The sequence below is a fragment of the Astatotilapia calliptera genome, chromosome 14 (assembly GCF_964374335.1).
Source record: "Astatotilapia calliptera chromosome 14, fAstCal68.1, whole genome shotgun sequence".
Lineage (NCBI taxonomy): Eukaryota > Metazoa > Chordata > Actinopteri > Cichliformes > Cichlidae > Astatotilapia > Astatotilapia calliptera.
Window position 1 is genome coordinate 41,289,825 of NC_137435.1, and position 15,524 is coordinate 41,305,348.

The following is a 15,524-nucleotide window of genomic DNA, read 5'->3' on the forward strand; positions in this document are numbered from 1 at the left end:
GAAGCTTACATTAGAAATTATTGACAATTGTGATTCCTTTTCATATGCCGAGACACTACATAGATCCCAGTGTGCCTGCACCTGTTGAATCCCACTTTAACCACTGAATTTTCTTATTTTGTTGTGCAGGTGTGGAGGCAAAGTTACCCGCCACCATGTGGCCAACTGAAAATTATTTTTTTATTTCTTACATATCAAACTAACCACAGTCAATGGAAGTAGAATTTAGCTTTGAATAGTATTTGTATTCTTATATAGTAGTATTGTTTCATCAGTATATTAATATAGCACAAGGTTCAGTTACCTTGTACAAAAATGGTTAGTAGAATTATCCTTCAAAGAGATACTTTTACTTTTTTCCTTTGAGTACATTTGAGATCAAGTACTCTTTCACTTTTACTTGAGAAATGAACTTTTTTCAGTAGTTGAGTATTTTTTTTTTACATTTTGGTGTCTGTGCTTCTGCATAAGTAAAGAAAGTGTGTACTTTTGCCACATCTGTTTACATACCAGCAGCCTGTGGGGAGACGATCTGGGTGAAGCCGGCAGAAAACACGATGAGAGCAACAGAATAGCCGACCCAGCCCAGGTACTGCAGGAACCCATTACTGTCCAGTCTGCCATATACCCACTTCTGTCCTGTGGACACACAAACCACACAGACCAGGCCCAATGTGTAAAACCATCCTCACAGATTTACAGTGCAGTTACAGACCTATACAACAAAACAGGAACTGGCAGGTCGAGGTTAGTTTCCCTTTCTGAAAGTATAAAACACGCAGCCGGAGAAATGTGTTTGAATTTCTCAACCTGTGAGATTTGACATTTCTGATGAATTTCAAAGGTTCAGGTGTCTAATTTCAACTTTCTGGTTTGCACAGTTTGCTTACTTATTTTTCCTCCTCCCTGGTCCCCTTTGCTCTCATTACTTACTTACTTCTTTACACCAAACTTTTTCCTTTTTACACTGTTAAATACCTCTTTCATTCCTGTCTACTGTACCTTCTAGTTTTTATCCCTTGGAGAACCTTTAACACACAAAAAAGAGTTACTGAGCTTGATTTGCTTTTTTGAATAAAACACACTGGTAACTTTCTTAAACTGAGTTCTAATAACACCGTGAGAAAAATTGAGTTCAGTTTACTTAATATAGATTACCATACTAGATTTTACAGCCGAACTATAGTCTGTATTTCAGTCAATTTTGTTGGCTATGAATCTAATGTGGACAGGAAACAGTGTTTTTTTTCTTTAGCTGTGCTAGTGGGCCTGCCCTGCAGCCTCGCTTTTGCCTCCTTTGTTTACATATTTATGTAGAACTGCATCTACATGTATGTCAGACATAGATTTTGTATGGTTGGGTAGTCTAGGTATAATAATAATGGATTGCATTTATGTAGCACTTTTCAAGAAACCTCAAAGCACTTTACAATTCCACTATTCATTCACTCTCACATTCACACACTGGTAGCCACAGCTGTAGCCACAGCTGCCCTGGGGCAGACTGACAGAGGCGAGGCTGCCATATCGCGCCATCGGCCCCTCTGGCCAACACCAGTAGGCGGTAGGTGAAGTGTCTTGCCCAAGGACACAACGACCAAGACTGTCCGAACCGGCAACCTTCTGATTACAAGACGAACACCCAACTCTTGAGCCACAATCGCCCCACGTATCATAACATACATCTGCCCAACAATATTGGGGGGCTCAGACAAAGCCCCCCCTTGGACTGCTGAGTTTCTGCATTTTGATCGACTATGCCCCTCCAATGTGTGCTCTGATGTACAGAGAGAAAAAAGGAAATGCAGAAATGTATATGTCTTTTTTTTTTTTTTTTTTTTGGCCTGTCCCGTTTGGCTCTTTTGCCATCAGAATTGTTGTCTAAAGGCAAAGAAAGATGCCCAACGGATTTACTTTACCAAACTGACCATCCCAGCCTTGCCGTAATGGTCCATTTGATTCACCTTTTATTGTTTATTTTATTTTCACTTACTGAATACGGGACAGACTTGACTGGGGGAAAGAAGGGGAGAAAGAAAGAGGGAAAGAGAAACAGCTGAGAAGAGGGACGGGGGAGAAGGGCAAAAGACAAAAACCAACAGAACGGGCAGAGAAAAAAAAATGCATATATCAATCACCTGGATCACCTGCTGAGAAAGAAAAAAGAAAGCAAGCAGAAGAGAACAAGAGTAATAGAATAAACAACATCACAATGATATATGGGAATATGACAGTAAATACTAAATGTTAAACATTATTGTGCAGCACATAAGATCAACAGAACACAGTGTGCTTTGAGGTAGGAGCCAAAAAGGGTGTAGTTTGTGGGTGTGATCACCCGTGTGTACACCTGTGAGCATGGACGCGCTTGTTTTTTGTTTTTTTTAAAAGGTTCCTTCATGTAATAATCTGCTAGAGGGTGTGGGGGGGCCACAGCCCCGTCCTCCAGGGCATGAAGCAGGTGTGGAGGAGATCAAAACTCCAGACATCCAGAGGCCCCCAGAACACAAGAGACCAAGGAAGACCAACAGAGGGGCAGCTGCGCCACTGTCCCAGAAAGAGCTGAGGAGAGTCCCAGATGAGGGCTCACTCAGCAGCCGCGGAGCAGAAGCCAGGGGGAGTTGCAGTGACGCGCCCGTGAGCTCCGCCGGCAGCCAGCTGCGCCTGAGTGACCAAGCCCCAGGCCGAGAGGCCGAGGGCACCCCACCTCCGAAGTGGCCCGAGCGAGCCCCAGGCTCCAGGCCCCGATAAGCGGCCGCCAAGGAGTGAGCCGGTGTGTACCTGGACGCCCATCCCCGGACACAAAGAACCACCAACGCACCGATGTCTGAGGGGGTCCGCCACTGGCAGGGGAAGTGGTGGTAGGGGGAGATAGGCCTCCAAACCTTGGAGGGCCTGAGATGTCCCCAGAGAGGTGGCGCCTGACACCCAACCTGACATATAGACACAGACATACAGGCACACACAGATACAAACATCCATTCCCACCCTCATGCTCTCATATGCACTTACTCCACACTCAACCAACGTGGAGACAGACATAAAGAGACGTTGTACACACGATCACACTCCCCAAGCGTACTCTACAAACCGGGTCTAGGTGCTCCCGCCCCTGGAGGGGGGAACTGCACCCAGACCCAGGTGGTGTTTCCCTTTTCCCTGCGGTGGGGGGAGGCAGACCGCCCCGACTCCGCAGCAGCAGGAAGGCTCCACACTCCAGACCGCAGTCGGACGGCCAACTCCTCCTCCTAGTCCTAGCCCCCCTGCTCCAGCAGGTCGCAGAGAACGGGGGTGAGAGAAGACTCCGAACCTCCCTCCACCCGCTCATTGTAGTGTTGATGCATGTGTGTTCTAAGGTGCATTTAAAACCCAGGAGGGCATGGAGCTACCTGCCAGAGAGCAGCAGGTAAGCGCATGGTCCCTCCTGCTAGCCCTCAATGTCTACGTGTATTTAAAATTGAGAGGTGGGCAACGATGCCAGGGGTGGGGTGTACACCCTGATGGTACTTTGGAGTCCGTGTATCGTCCCCACCCCCAAGATCCTATATGTATGTGTAATGAGAGTGTGAGTAATGTGAATGTCTAAGTTGTGGGATAAAATTGAGGCAGAGGCAGCCAGAAGGGGACAGAGGGGGGGGTAGCCTCCTCTGCACCCTGGTGACACACCCCTACTCCAAGGCCCTGCATGTGTGGGTGGTTGTGGTGGAGCGGGAAGAGGGAGGCAGCTGGAGATGGGGAGGGAAGGAAGGGAGGGGCAAGTGACCCCTCCCTGGGGCCAGCTCCCCCGCTGACCCCAGTAGGCACCCCCATACTCCGCGACCCGCCAGGGAAAGGGGGCCCAGGCCCATCCAGACCGGGCCCAGTGCAGCAGCGCCGCCCGGCCCCACAGAGCCCGGGACAGTCCACCCAACCCCACCACAGAGAAAACTGCACCCACCCCACCATCCACTCATCTTCCAGACTACATAAGACAATAAACACCCAGGCTGAGATCTTCCTCCACCTCTCCTGTATCTCCCCCTCCTGCAGAGGCAGCTCCTGAGGAGAGGAAAGCTCCTGCAAGATGTGACAATCTCCCCCACCAGTTGAAGAGCCCCCCAGGTGGCTCGACGCACCGGCGGCACCCTGCTCCAGGGCTGGGCCCCCATGCACCCACCCGCCCACAACCCCGGCAACACACCAACCAGGACCCAAGCCCCCGAGGCCCGGTCCGGGTCCCAGCCCAGAGACGGAGCGCCCCCAGAACCTCACGCCCATCCCGGACCCACCCAGGGGCAGCCAGACTACCAGGTCAGTAACCCACGTCCGTCAGCACAGACCCTCCCCTAGCCCCGCTGCACGCAGCCGCGAGGAAACAGTCACCTGAGAGCCAACAGAGCCCCTAACCGGACATGACCGCTACCCCGGGTTGAGCCCCCCAAGGAAGATGCCTCCGGGGAACCCCCCGACGCCCTAAGCCTGTCCCTACCCCCACACCAATCACAACAGTGAAGGCGGGACCAAACTATGACCCCCCCACCCCCACTAGGTGATGGAGCTGATCAAAGGAGCCCAGAGCAATTGATCTGATGTGGTGGCAGAGGCTGTATCGAGACTAATGTAATCTAATAGATAATTTCTATATTGGTTAGAATTAAGATTATTTTTATTTTTCCAGTTCATGAGGACTGTTTTCTTGGCTATGCATAGGGCAGTGAAAACCATATGGGCTATATTCTTTTCTGAAGTGACATTATCTAAGCTGCCCAACAAACACACTAAGGGGGAAGTTGGAATGTTACATTTCAGACACTTCGATAAGTCTTCACATATCTCGCGCCAAAACTTCTGAACTGGTGGACAGAACCAAAGAGCGTGGATATAATTGTCCGGTGAATTGGTTTGGCAGTGTGAGCAGTTGTTGGTAGACGTAAAGCCCATCTTGAACATCCGATGACCTGTATAGTGCACTCTATGTAATATTTTGTATTGAATTAATTGAAGACTGGGATTTCTAATTAGATGAAAGGTTTTTAAGCAAATCTGAGACCAGAAGTTTAGGTCTAAGTTAACTGATAAATCCGCTTCCCATTTTGCAATAGGAAGTGATATTGATTCATCTGTTTTAGAAAGCATTCTGTATATTTTGGATAGTAATTTGGGGGGTTTAAGAGTAAGAAATTGAACCACACTTGGTGGTGTTTGTAGTTCAACTTGACCCGGTTTAAATTTCTTTTTTACTATGGATTTAATTTGTTGATATTCTAAAAATCTTTTCTTGTTGATCCCATATTGTGTAACTAGTCCGTCAAATGAAATAAATTCTGTTCCTTCTAGTATATGTTCTAAATATTTGATTCCTTTATCACTCCAATCTGAAAAGTTTATCATATTATTGTTTTGTAATATGTCAGGGTTGTTCCAGACAGGTGTACGTTTGCATGGGATTAATGAAGACGCCGTCAATTTTAGAAACTCCCACCATGCTGTCAGAGAAGAGCTGATGTTGATGCTTTTAAAGCATTCATGTCGTTGGATGTTTGAGCTGATAAATGGTAGGTCTGAGATCTCTAGATTATTGCAGAGTGCTTGTTCTACATCTAGCCAAGGTTCATCTAAGAGGGTGTGTTTTAGCCATCCTGAGATAAACTGAAGCCTGTTGGCTAAGAAGTAGTGCTGAAAGTTAGGCAGTTCTAGTCCTCCTTTATCCTTGGTCTTTTGTAGTGTTTTTAAGCTTACACGTGGGGGTTTATTTTTCCAAAGGAATTTGGACATACATGAATCTAGAGATCTGAACCAATCTTGTGGCGGTTTAGTTGGGATCATTGAGAATAAATAATTTATTTTGGTAAGACCATCATATGTCTTACCATATGTGTATATGTCAAAAAACTTGAGAGGAGATTTGGCTGAAGTGATGGGGAAAACGAAGGTCGTTACATTATGCGTGCAGGAAACCAGATTGAAGGCCAGGCCAGGTACACTGGAGGTGGAGTCAAGCTGCTCTGCCATGGCATTGGATGGTAAGGAATTGTAATACTAGAGGAATGTGATACTGAACCCCAAATTGCTCCTTTGATGCATTTGTCTGAGTGTGAGTGTTACACATAGATAGAAAGAACTTACGTGTAGGAAAAGAAGCGTGTGTGTGAAACATGTTGTTTAAGGTGCTATGAGTGCTAAAGCTATATAAGAACAAAGCTTTTTACCATTTATTTGTGGTTTCTAGTTTCTCTCAAATGCTTACCCAGTCTGGCTTTGCCCTATCACAGAGCTTTTTTCCCAATGCATCTACTTGAACACAAAGTTTCCTGCCAGGCATTTGTCAAATTCCAAATTTTTTTTTATGTCAACTTGGTTTAAGATTGGTCTCCATCACTAAGAAGTAAATCTAAAACCTTTCCAATATGTGCCACATCTAATGGTTTGCTCCAGTGTCTAATTCCATTGTATATTTTTCTTAATTTATTTTGTGTTTTCACTGTCCGATTTTAAAATTCTGAATAGATTTGTATACATTTGCATACATGTGATACATGTCTATTTGATGTGAACTAGAATGTGAAAGACTTCAAATAAATTCAGCCCTTTTCCATCCTTTGACCTCACCCTTCACCACTACCTCCATCCTATCAACTCATCTTTTCCTCTCACCATCAGTTTCCTGTAGTTGTTAGATATTACCAGTGTTGGTCAAGTTACTTGAAAAAAGTAATCAGTAACTAATTACTGATTACTTCCCCCAAAAACTAATCCCATTACTTTACTGATTATTTTTAAAAGTAATTCATTACTTAGTTACTTAGTTACTTTTTAAAAACACGATTTACAACCTGAGTAGGTGATAAAGTGATAGATCTTTCAGCCCAATTCTACTTTTTCTACATAATCCATCATACAAAATGTAATCAAATGGAAAAGTCTCTTTTTAAAACTTGTTTTATCAGTTTTAATCTTTTAACTTTATGCATCAAGCAAAAATTTAATTATATGCAACATTCTCTGACTGGAAGAAATTTGTTTAACATTTAAACCTATTTTCTGCACATTCCAGCACATAATTTTTTTTAATTTTGCGTTTACACTCAGTCTTTCAAATAGATGCAAGTAAAACACAGCAGAAAATAAATAAAGTCAAAGACTCAGCGGTCCTGTTGCTCTATTTTCACCTGTAAAGCAGGAGTGGGGCAGGCGGAGGTTTACCCTGGTGCAGGTGTGCCGCGGTCAGTGGAAGAATCCGCGAGTTTCTCTGTGAGTTTCCCATTACGTCGTAGCTACTCGGTGCTTGTTGGAAGTTTAGGGTTTTTTCGCTGTAAAAAGAAGTTTTCTTCCCACGCACAACAGACACTAATGTTTTTGTCACTTTTTATGGAATCAAACTCAAAGTAAGGTCAGTACTTGCACGCTTTGAACGCTGCACGCTCATACTCTCTCCTGCACTCGATATGTGATCCATTGTTGATCTGCACACAGCTGTTGTCACTAACGTCACACTCGCTTACGTCACTGTCGTGAGACATTCTCGCAAAAAATCACGGTTTTAGTAACGCAGTAACGCAGTAACGCAGCGTTCCTATGGGAAAGTAACGGTAATCTAATTACCGTTTTTGCAATAGTAATCCCTTACTTTACTCGTTACTTGAAAAAAGTAATTGGATTACAGTAACGCATTACAAATAACGCGTTACTGCCCATCTCTGGATATTACTTACCTCCTTCCTTCCCAAAATGTGTTATTATGTTAGTGTGTAGTGATGCTGCATTTTTAAAAACAAACAAACAAAACCAACCCAGTCTCTCTGTCACCTTTTAGGAGCATGTTGATGCCCAGTTCCATTGCCCAGCTGGCTAGGCCCATGAGGATCCCCAACAGGAAGAAGAAGATCCAGTCCTCCCCGATCAATGAGATCAGGAACCTCAGCCAGCGAAATGGGCCGACTAATGGGATATCAAGAACACAGCATAATACATTAGGACTACAGCACCCAGAGATTAGTACGGGTCACTTTATTCTACATTTTCCAATAACAGCTGTGTTTCATCACAATAGCTTTTGAAATATTGAACAGCAATAAACATGTTGTTAGCCCAAAAGACCACTGCTCTGTACTCTATAGCATTTTACAAGTTAGTAAACCAGAGATGCAAAAGTTTGTAATTTATCCCACATTTCTTATCTTTGGCCCAAATATAAACAGATCCATGCCCAATAACAAAGAAGCAGATCAGATAAATCTTTAATAATTTCTCAGGTGCGTTCCTCTGGGAAATTCAGTAATTATGAATTTGTTTTGGGGCATTTTTTGTAAAAAATAAAGAAGACATTTTCAGAAGTTTATATTCCTGGTGAAAACCATTTCTCTTTATTTCTTTCTTCCCACCCTTATCGTACTTGCAGGAAAAAGACGATTGTGTGCAGTAGGGATGGGTACCGGTTCTGACAAACGGTAGTAACCAGACCGAAAAGCAGCGCACATTTCGGTGCTTTATTTCGGTGCTTTTTTTTCCTGAGCTGTGATACACTTTAGATTCTAGCCAATAATTTTACGTTTCCGAGGATAGTAGGCGGGGCCAGGTACGTACGTTCTTTTAGAGCAGAGCTACAGATTAAAAATGTCCAAGGCGAAGCCGTCAAAAGTCTGGCTGTACTTCACAGCAAAAGATGCAAACTCAGCAGCAACAAGTGCTTTAAGCTGATACTGTGATACTGTCAAAGGAGGTAACACCTCAAATCTGATGAAACACCTGGCGACGCATAGCGTTTTTTTTAAAAGCCCAGAAATGCGCCGTATTTGATAGCTTGCTGCGAGACCTCACACCGAGCACATCTACTGCGGGTGGGTTGCCTGTTATCGGACCCGGAGCAACATCCCCCAAAAACCCGAAGAGGAGAGTCCTGGCCCCTAGCCCTGCCAGTGTAGCAGAAATGATGAGGATGATGATGCAGCAGCAGCCGTTCTTCTCTGCGCGAGTAGCTTAATGTTGTTTGTGTGTAATTTACGTTGAGTAGGCTAACCACGTTATTACATTAATGCATGTAAGGTGAACTAGCAAACATCATCATAGCTACATGCGGCTGTCTTCTTGTTTGATGGCAGATACTCCCTTCACCCTGGCCAAAAAGGCTAAAATGACCAAAGAAAAAGTGGAAAACAGTTAAACATGAGAGGTTTAGGACAAAGTTTGTGTTCTCCATTCTTTAAGCACCGGTTTGAGCACCGTTTGAGCACCGGCACCGTTTCAAAAGTACCGATTTGGCACCGGTATCAGATAAAACCTAAACGATACCCATCCCTAGTGTGCAGTCACTTACTTTGCTTTCATCTCCCTGCTTCCTTTTTACACTTGAGCTTGTAGAACAAATGCCGATGTTTTAATACGCCAAATAATTGTGCTGTGGCTGACTTTTATGGCATTCAGCCTTTTCATTTAAGCATATCCAAGAATTCCCTGTCAAACATTTATTTCAAAACCTAACTTATTAGGTCCTTCATTTGCTTTTCGAAAACTGCCCTGCATCAGCTGCCGGTAATCAGAATCACAGCTACTCCCAACACTGCAAACATATTGTTCTTTCATCAAATCAAGAACTGAAGGTAATAATATGTGTGTATGTGTGTGTGTATGCTGGCTGAGTGCATTTAAATGGAAGAGCAGTCCATTAACTGTACAAGTTACTTATTTGTTAAATGTAGTCCACACCGAAGTAAAGGGCATCTTGTATCACAATCCAATTGCCCACTCTCTGGTACGTTGCCTTGATGATATTTGAAACTTTTAAAATAACTAAAACGGGGACACTGTGACAATGTCAAAGATGCAGGACACGTTAGAGGGGAAAGCTGCAGTTAAATATGTTCAGGTAAAGGGTCATTGTGAACCACACTGCACACACTGTTATCACTTTGATGTGTTTATGCCTCTGCGTGCTCTCTGAAACCTTTCCCCACTACGGAGCCCCGCAAGGGACATGGGAGAAAAGAATTACGATGAACTTTTGCGAGATCTCGCAAAAGTTGAATTCCCACAATGGCGGCTGCTACTTAGTTGCAATATTACTCTTTCTGGGTCACAAAATAAACTTTCAAGATATTTTGAGGCGTGAATGTAGCTGTGTAAACATCAAATATCTGCTCGGTTTACAAGACATCATATATTTGCAAAAGTGCTACGACGTTTTCACAAAACTTTTGCGAGATCCCGAGTTTGTTTTGCGAGGTCTTGCGGGGCTCCATACCCCACACACTGATTCTATATTATTTATCCACTATGTTACATGTTGCTTCTCAAAATTGCAGAGAAATGTAGCTCTGGTCACCTTTTTGGGCACAGCTGCATATTCTGAGTTTGCATAAATGTCTGTGTGAGTGTTGGGAGTTTGTGATATCAGCAGTGAGAGAAAGAGACAGGAGAATTGAAGACCAACTGGTTTCATAGACTGACACATGGCTACAAAGATGGAGACAATGGAAGTGAAGTGAAGAGAACACAAGTGATGAGGAGGTGCTGGGTGGGTGTCCACTGCCATATACAGGAGGGAGAATTTTGCAATAAGTGTGGAGGAGTGGAGGAAGGTGGATTAAGATGTTTGTATACAACATTATGATCTAGTGAGAGTTGGGTGCAAGTGAATAGTGAAGCTTTAAGCATTAGAAAAAGAGAAAGTAGATGACTTTGAATACCTGGGTTAAACATCCAAAGCAATGAACAATGTGGTGGCGATAAGTGAGAGAACAAAAGTGGAAAGAGTGAAGATGAAGCACTAACTAAAAGACAGGAGTCCAAGCTGAAGATGCTTAGATTCTCTTTGGGAGTGAGCAGGATGGATAGAATTAGAATTAACTACAACAGAGAGACTGCTCAGGTTGAGCAGTTTGGAGACAAGGTTAGAGACTCTAGGCTGAGATGGTCGGGCCATGCTTACAGGAAGGATAAAGGAAATATTGGACAAACATGGAGTTGCCATGCAGTAGGACGGGAGCAAGATCACAGAGGAGGTTCATAGATGCTCTGAAGGAGGACACGGATAGGGTTGGTGTGAATAGGGGCGTGGCGTGGCGTGGTTCTTAGTTGGAGCCACCTAGTCAGGGGCTCTTCGTATGGATTTTGCATGTTCTCCCCGTGTTTGCGTTGGTTCCCTTCAAGTACTCCGGCTTCCTCCCACAGTAATTGGTAATAAATGCTAATTCCTAATTGCCCCTAGGTGTGAATGGTTAGTCTGCCTGTCTATGTTTGGCCTGCGACAGACTCAGGGTACAGCCTGTCCAGGGTATACACTGCCTCTCGTCCTATGACAGCTGGGATAGGCTCCAGCCCCCCTGCGACCTTCACAAGTATAAGTGGAAGAGAATGGATGAATGGACAAGTGGAAAAATGATCACTGACAGAAATTTATCCTGAGTTCAAACTCATCTGTAGGTGACTCAGATGAATTGGGCGTGAAATCCAACTCAATCCAGGCATACTGGATTTAGACAACATCTGTATCACTAAAGCTTCACCATGATTAGGACTGTCACAGCTGTCGACTCTCAGACTAAAACTGACAGTCTATGTGTGCCTTGGAGATTCCACTTGAACATCAGAGACTTTCCAACTTGTGTTTGTTTTATGCTTCAATGCATCCCATTTAGTCCTACATAATCTCGTTACTGTAGCTACCTGACAACACCAACAGTACGGTAAGAAAGGCAGTGGATCATTTGTATGAAATGCTGCAAGGAATGCTTTTGCCATGATTGCCTGACACTGCAGATATTGTTTAGCTTCTTTATCTAACTGTTCAGTAGGATCAATGCTTCCCAAGCAACACCTAAGGCACAGGGTTTAGTTTAGAGACATCAAAGTGATTGTAGTATTACATTTTTAACGGAAAGCTAATGTTCAAACAATTTCTCTCAAGGCTTGGATTCTGAGCAATTCACGGAGTACTCTTTGTATTTTTTCTCTGAACTGGACTCACAACAAAAAGAAATGATTGCCCTGAGCTGTGCCATCGCCAAAGACTGGTTAATAATCCTTTATGTTTTTCTACCACTTAAAATCCCATATGACCATGTAATGCATATTTGATAACAATGGAATTGTTCCATACTAGAGCTGTCAGTGGGGGTTTTGGTTCAGTCTGAGCGCCATCCAGTCAGTGTGCAAATGGCCAAACTACAGTAAAACATGACCATGTTCAATGATGTTTACAGTACTACAGGAGGCTTAGTTCAATGGTCAAAAAGCAAACCTGAACAGTTAAGTCTTGAGCCTCATTCAGTGGTAATGCCAATATTCAAATGGCAAGATACACGGTGTGGATTTCTACCATATACAAATTGCTATGGTGACTCTGCTCTCTATCGCTACAGGAATTTAGACTGTGTGAACACTTTTGTGAAAGATGAAAAGGTCCAAATTTTAATAGGGTTTAGAAAATCTGTATCACGGCACTTCTTTTCTTTAAACTAATTTTGTTCATTGTGGTGTGAATAGGCATTTGTCCATCACATGGTTAGAAATGGTAAGAAGGTTTTCTATAAAATAACGAAACGAGCACTAATTTCAGAAACAGGAATAATAACACTTGCTGCTTGTCCTTCATATTCCATGCTGGCTGTGTGGTTTGACTCTTACACTTGGCACAGCGTCCATTGTCGTGTTCCAGTGTCCGGCTTCGCTGACTGACCTTCTCCCCACTTTCCTTCAGCCGAGTAGCCTCCTCTTTGGCATACACCCCGAGCTCCTGGGTGTAGCGCCCATACATCTGCGAAAAAACACCGGCATCCATTTAGCTTTCAAAAGACAAACACATTAAACATGTCCCAAAAATGGGCGGTGTGATGTAAATCAGAATTGTGTCTTTCTTCTGACTTCTTGTCTGAATTCATTTCCATCTGCAAAAATCCATATTTGGCCCCCGTGCATAGGGGCAGTGGCGGTTTTTGATATGGGCGACATAAGCCGTTGCCCGGGGCGGTATCATGGTGGGGCGGCATCATGGGCATCGGCAAAAAAAAGTTGCTCGCACCCATGTTGCCCTGACATCATGCCAAAGCATTTTGAGCACTGCATAGGCACCGAACCGTTTTCTTTTCAATTCAATTCAATTCAATTTTATTTATATAGCGCCAAATCACAACAAAAGTCGCCTCAAGGCGCTTCATAGATACAGAGAAAAACCCAACAATCATATGACCCCCTATGAGCAAGCACTTTGGCGACAGTGGGAAGGAAAAACTCCCTTTTAACAGGAAGAAACCTCCGGCAGAACCAGGCTCAGGGAGGGGCGGCCATCTGCTGCGACCGGTTGGGGTGAGAGAAGGAAGACAGGATAAAGACATGCTGTGGAAGAGAGACAGAGGTTAATAACAGATATGATTCAATGCAGAGAGGTCTATTAATACATAGTGAGTGAGAAAGGTGACTGGAAAGGAAAAACTCAATGCATCATGGGAATCCCCCGGCAGCCTACGTCTATTGCAGCATAACAAAGGGAGGATTCAGGGTCACCTGGTCCAGCCCTAACTATATGCTTTAGAAAAAAGGAAAGTTTTAAGCCTAATCTTAAAAGTAGAGATAGTGTCTGTCTCCCGAATCCAAACTGGAAGCTGGTTCCACAGAAGAGGGGCCTGAAAACTGAAGGCTCTCCCTCCCATTCTACTTTTAAATACTCTAGGAACAACAAGTAGGCCTGCAGAGCGAGAGCGGAGCGCTCTAATAGGGTGATATGGTACTACAAGGTCATTAAGATAAGATGGGGCCTGATTATTTAAGACCTTGTATGTGAGGAGCAGGATTTTGAATTCAATTCTGGATTTAACAGGAAGCCAATGAAGGGAAGCCAAAACAGGAGAAATATGCTCTCTCTTTCTAGTCCCTGTCAGGACTCTTGCTGCAGCATTTTGGATTAGCTGAAGGCTTTTCAGTGAGTTTTTTGGACATCCTGATAATAATGAATTACAGTAGTCCAGCCTGGAAGTAATAAATGCATGAACTAGTTTTTCAGCGTCACTCTGAGACAGGATATTTCTAATTTTAGAGATGTTGCGCAAATGGAAGAAAGCAGTCTTACATATTTGTTTAATATGTGCGTTGAAGGACATGTCCTGGTCAAAAATGACTCCAAGGTTCCTCACAGCGTTACTGGAGGCCAAGGTAATGCCATCCAGAGTAAGAATCTGATTAGATACCATATTTCTAAGATTTTCAGGGCCGAGTACTTTTGCGGAGAGTAAAGGCACCCTCTGTTTGCGAGGTGCCCCTGCTGCTTGCCACACAGGAAGGAGAGAGCGGGGCGGCATTCTCTGGCTGGAGCGGCATCTAATAACCAGCTCACAAAACTAAACTGAAATAAACCAACAAACTAGGGCTGTCAACGTTAATGCTGTCATCATGTCATCATCAAAGTGAGATCTCGAGGGAGAACAAAGGGAAGCGGCGGCGGCCTAGAGGGAAGCGAGCCGGCGTCAGGAACAGGCTGAGAGCTCGTGCACACCGCACACCTCTGCCTAGCATCCTGCTCGCCAACGTCCAGTCACTGGAGAACAAGCTTGACGACCTCAGGGCCAGGATAAAGTTCCAGAGAGACATTCGGGACTGCAATCTCCTCTGCTTCACCGAGACATGGCTGAACCCAGCGGTGCCGGACCACGCCATCCAGCCGGCCGAGTTCTTCTCGGTTCACCGCATGGACAGGACACGGGACTCGGGGAAGTCAAGGGGAGGCGGCGTGTGTTTAATGGTGAACAACAACTGGTGCAACAGTGCGAACGTTGTTCCTCTCACACGCTCCTGCACACCAAATCTGGAACTACTGTCCATCATGTGTCGTCCTTTTTATCTACCTCGGGAATTTACATCGGTCATTGTAAGTGCCGTTTATATTCCACCACAAGCGGACACGGTCACCGCCTTATGCGAGCTGCATGAGGCACTCACACAGCACCAGACACAACACCGGGACGCTGCGCTTATTGTGACGGGGGACTTTAATAGCGCCAACCTCAAACGCGCAGCGCCGAACTTTTATCAACACATCACCTGCCCCACCAGGGGTGAAAGGACACTGGACCACTGCTACACTACGGTCAAGGACGGCTACAAGGCACAATCCCGCCCCCCGTTTGGCAAATCTGATCACGCCGCCATCTTCCTCATGCCAAAATACAAACAAAGGCTGAAACAGGAAGTTCCGGTTCAGAGGAAGGTCGCGCGCTGGACGGATCAATCGGTGGCCGCGTTACAGGACGCACTCGATGACGCAGACTGGGGCATGTTCAGAAACAGCTCCGACGATGACGTCAACGTGTTTACGGAAGCGGTTGTGGGATTCATCGGGAAACTAGCGGATGATACCGTGGAGACAAAGACTATCACAACGTTTCCCAACCAGAAGCCGTGGGTGGATAAAACCATCCGCGACGCTCTGAGATCCCGCACCGCTGCCTACAACACGGGACTCACAACGGGGGACATGGACCCGTACAAAGCCGTGTCATATAACGTGCGGAGGGCGGTGAAAGAGGCGAAGCAGCGCTACGGGAGGAAACTAGAGTCAC

The 15,524-nt window shown here is 44.9% G+C and overlaps 1 protein-coding gene across 1 annotated transcript in view; it reads right to left on the minus strand.

Annotated features, from left to right (window-relative positions):
- The window catches only part of LOC113036964 (chloride channel protein 2-like), a 62,884-nt gene that overhangs the window by 37,856 nt on the left and 9,504 nt on the right, over positions 1-15,524 (minus strand). Inside the window, exons 3-5 of the mRNA XM_026193612.2 lie at positions 12,601-12,730; positions 7,786-7,917; positions 511-639 (exon numbers count right to left, since the gene is read on the minus strand). Coding sequence (XP_026049397.2) covers positions 511-639; positions 7,786-7,917; positions 12,601-12,730 — 391 coding nt within the window. The remainder of the gene's footprint in view (positions 1-510; positions 640-7,785; positions 7,918-12,600; positions 12,731-15,524) is intronic.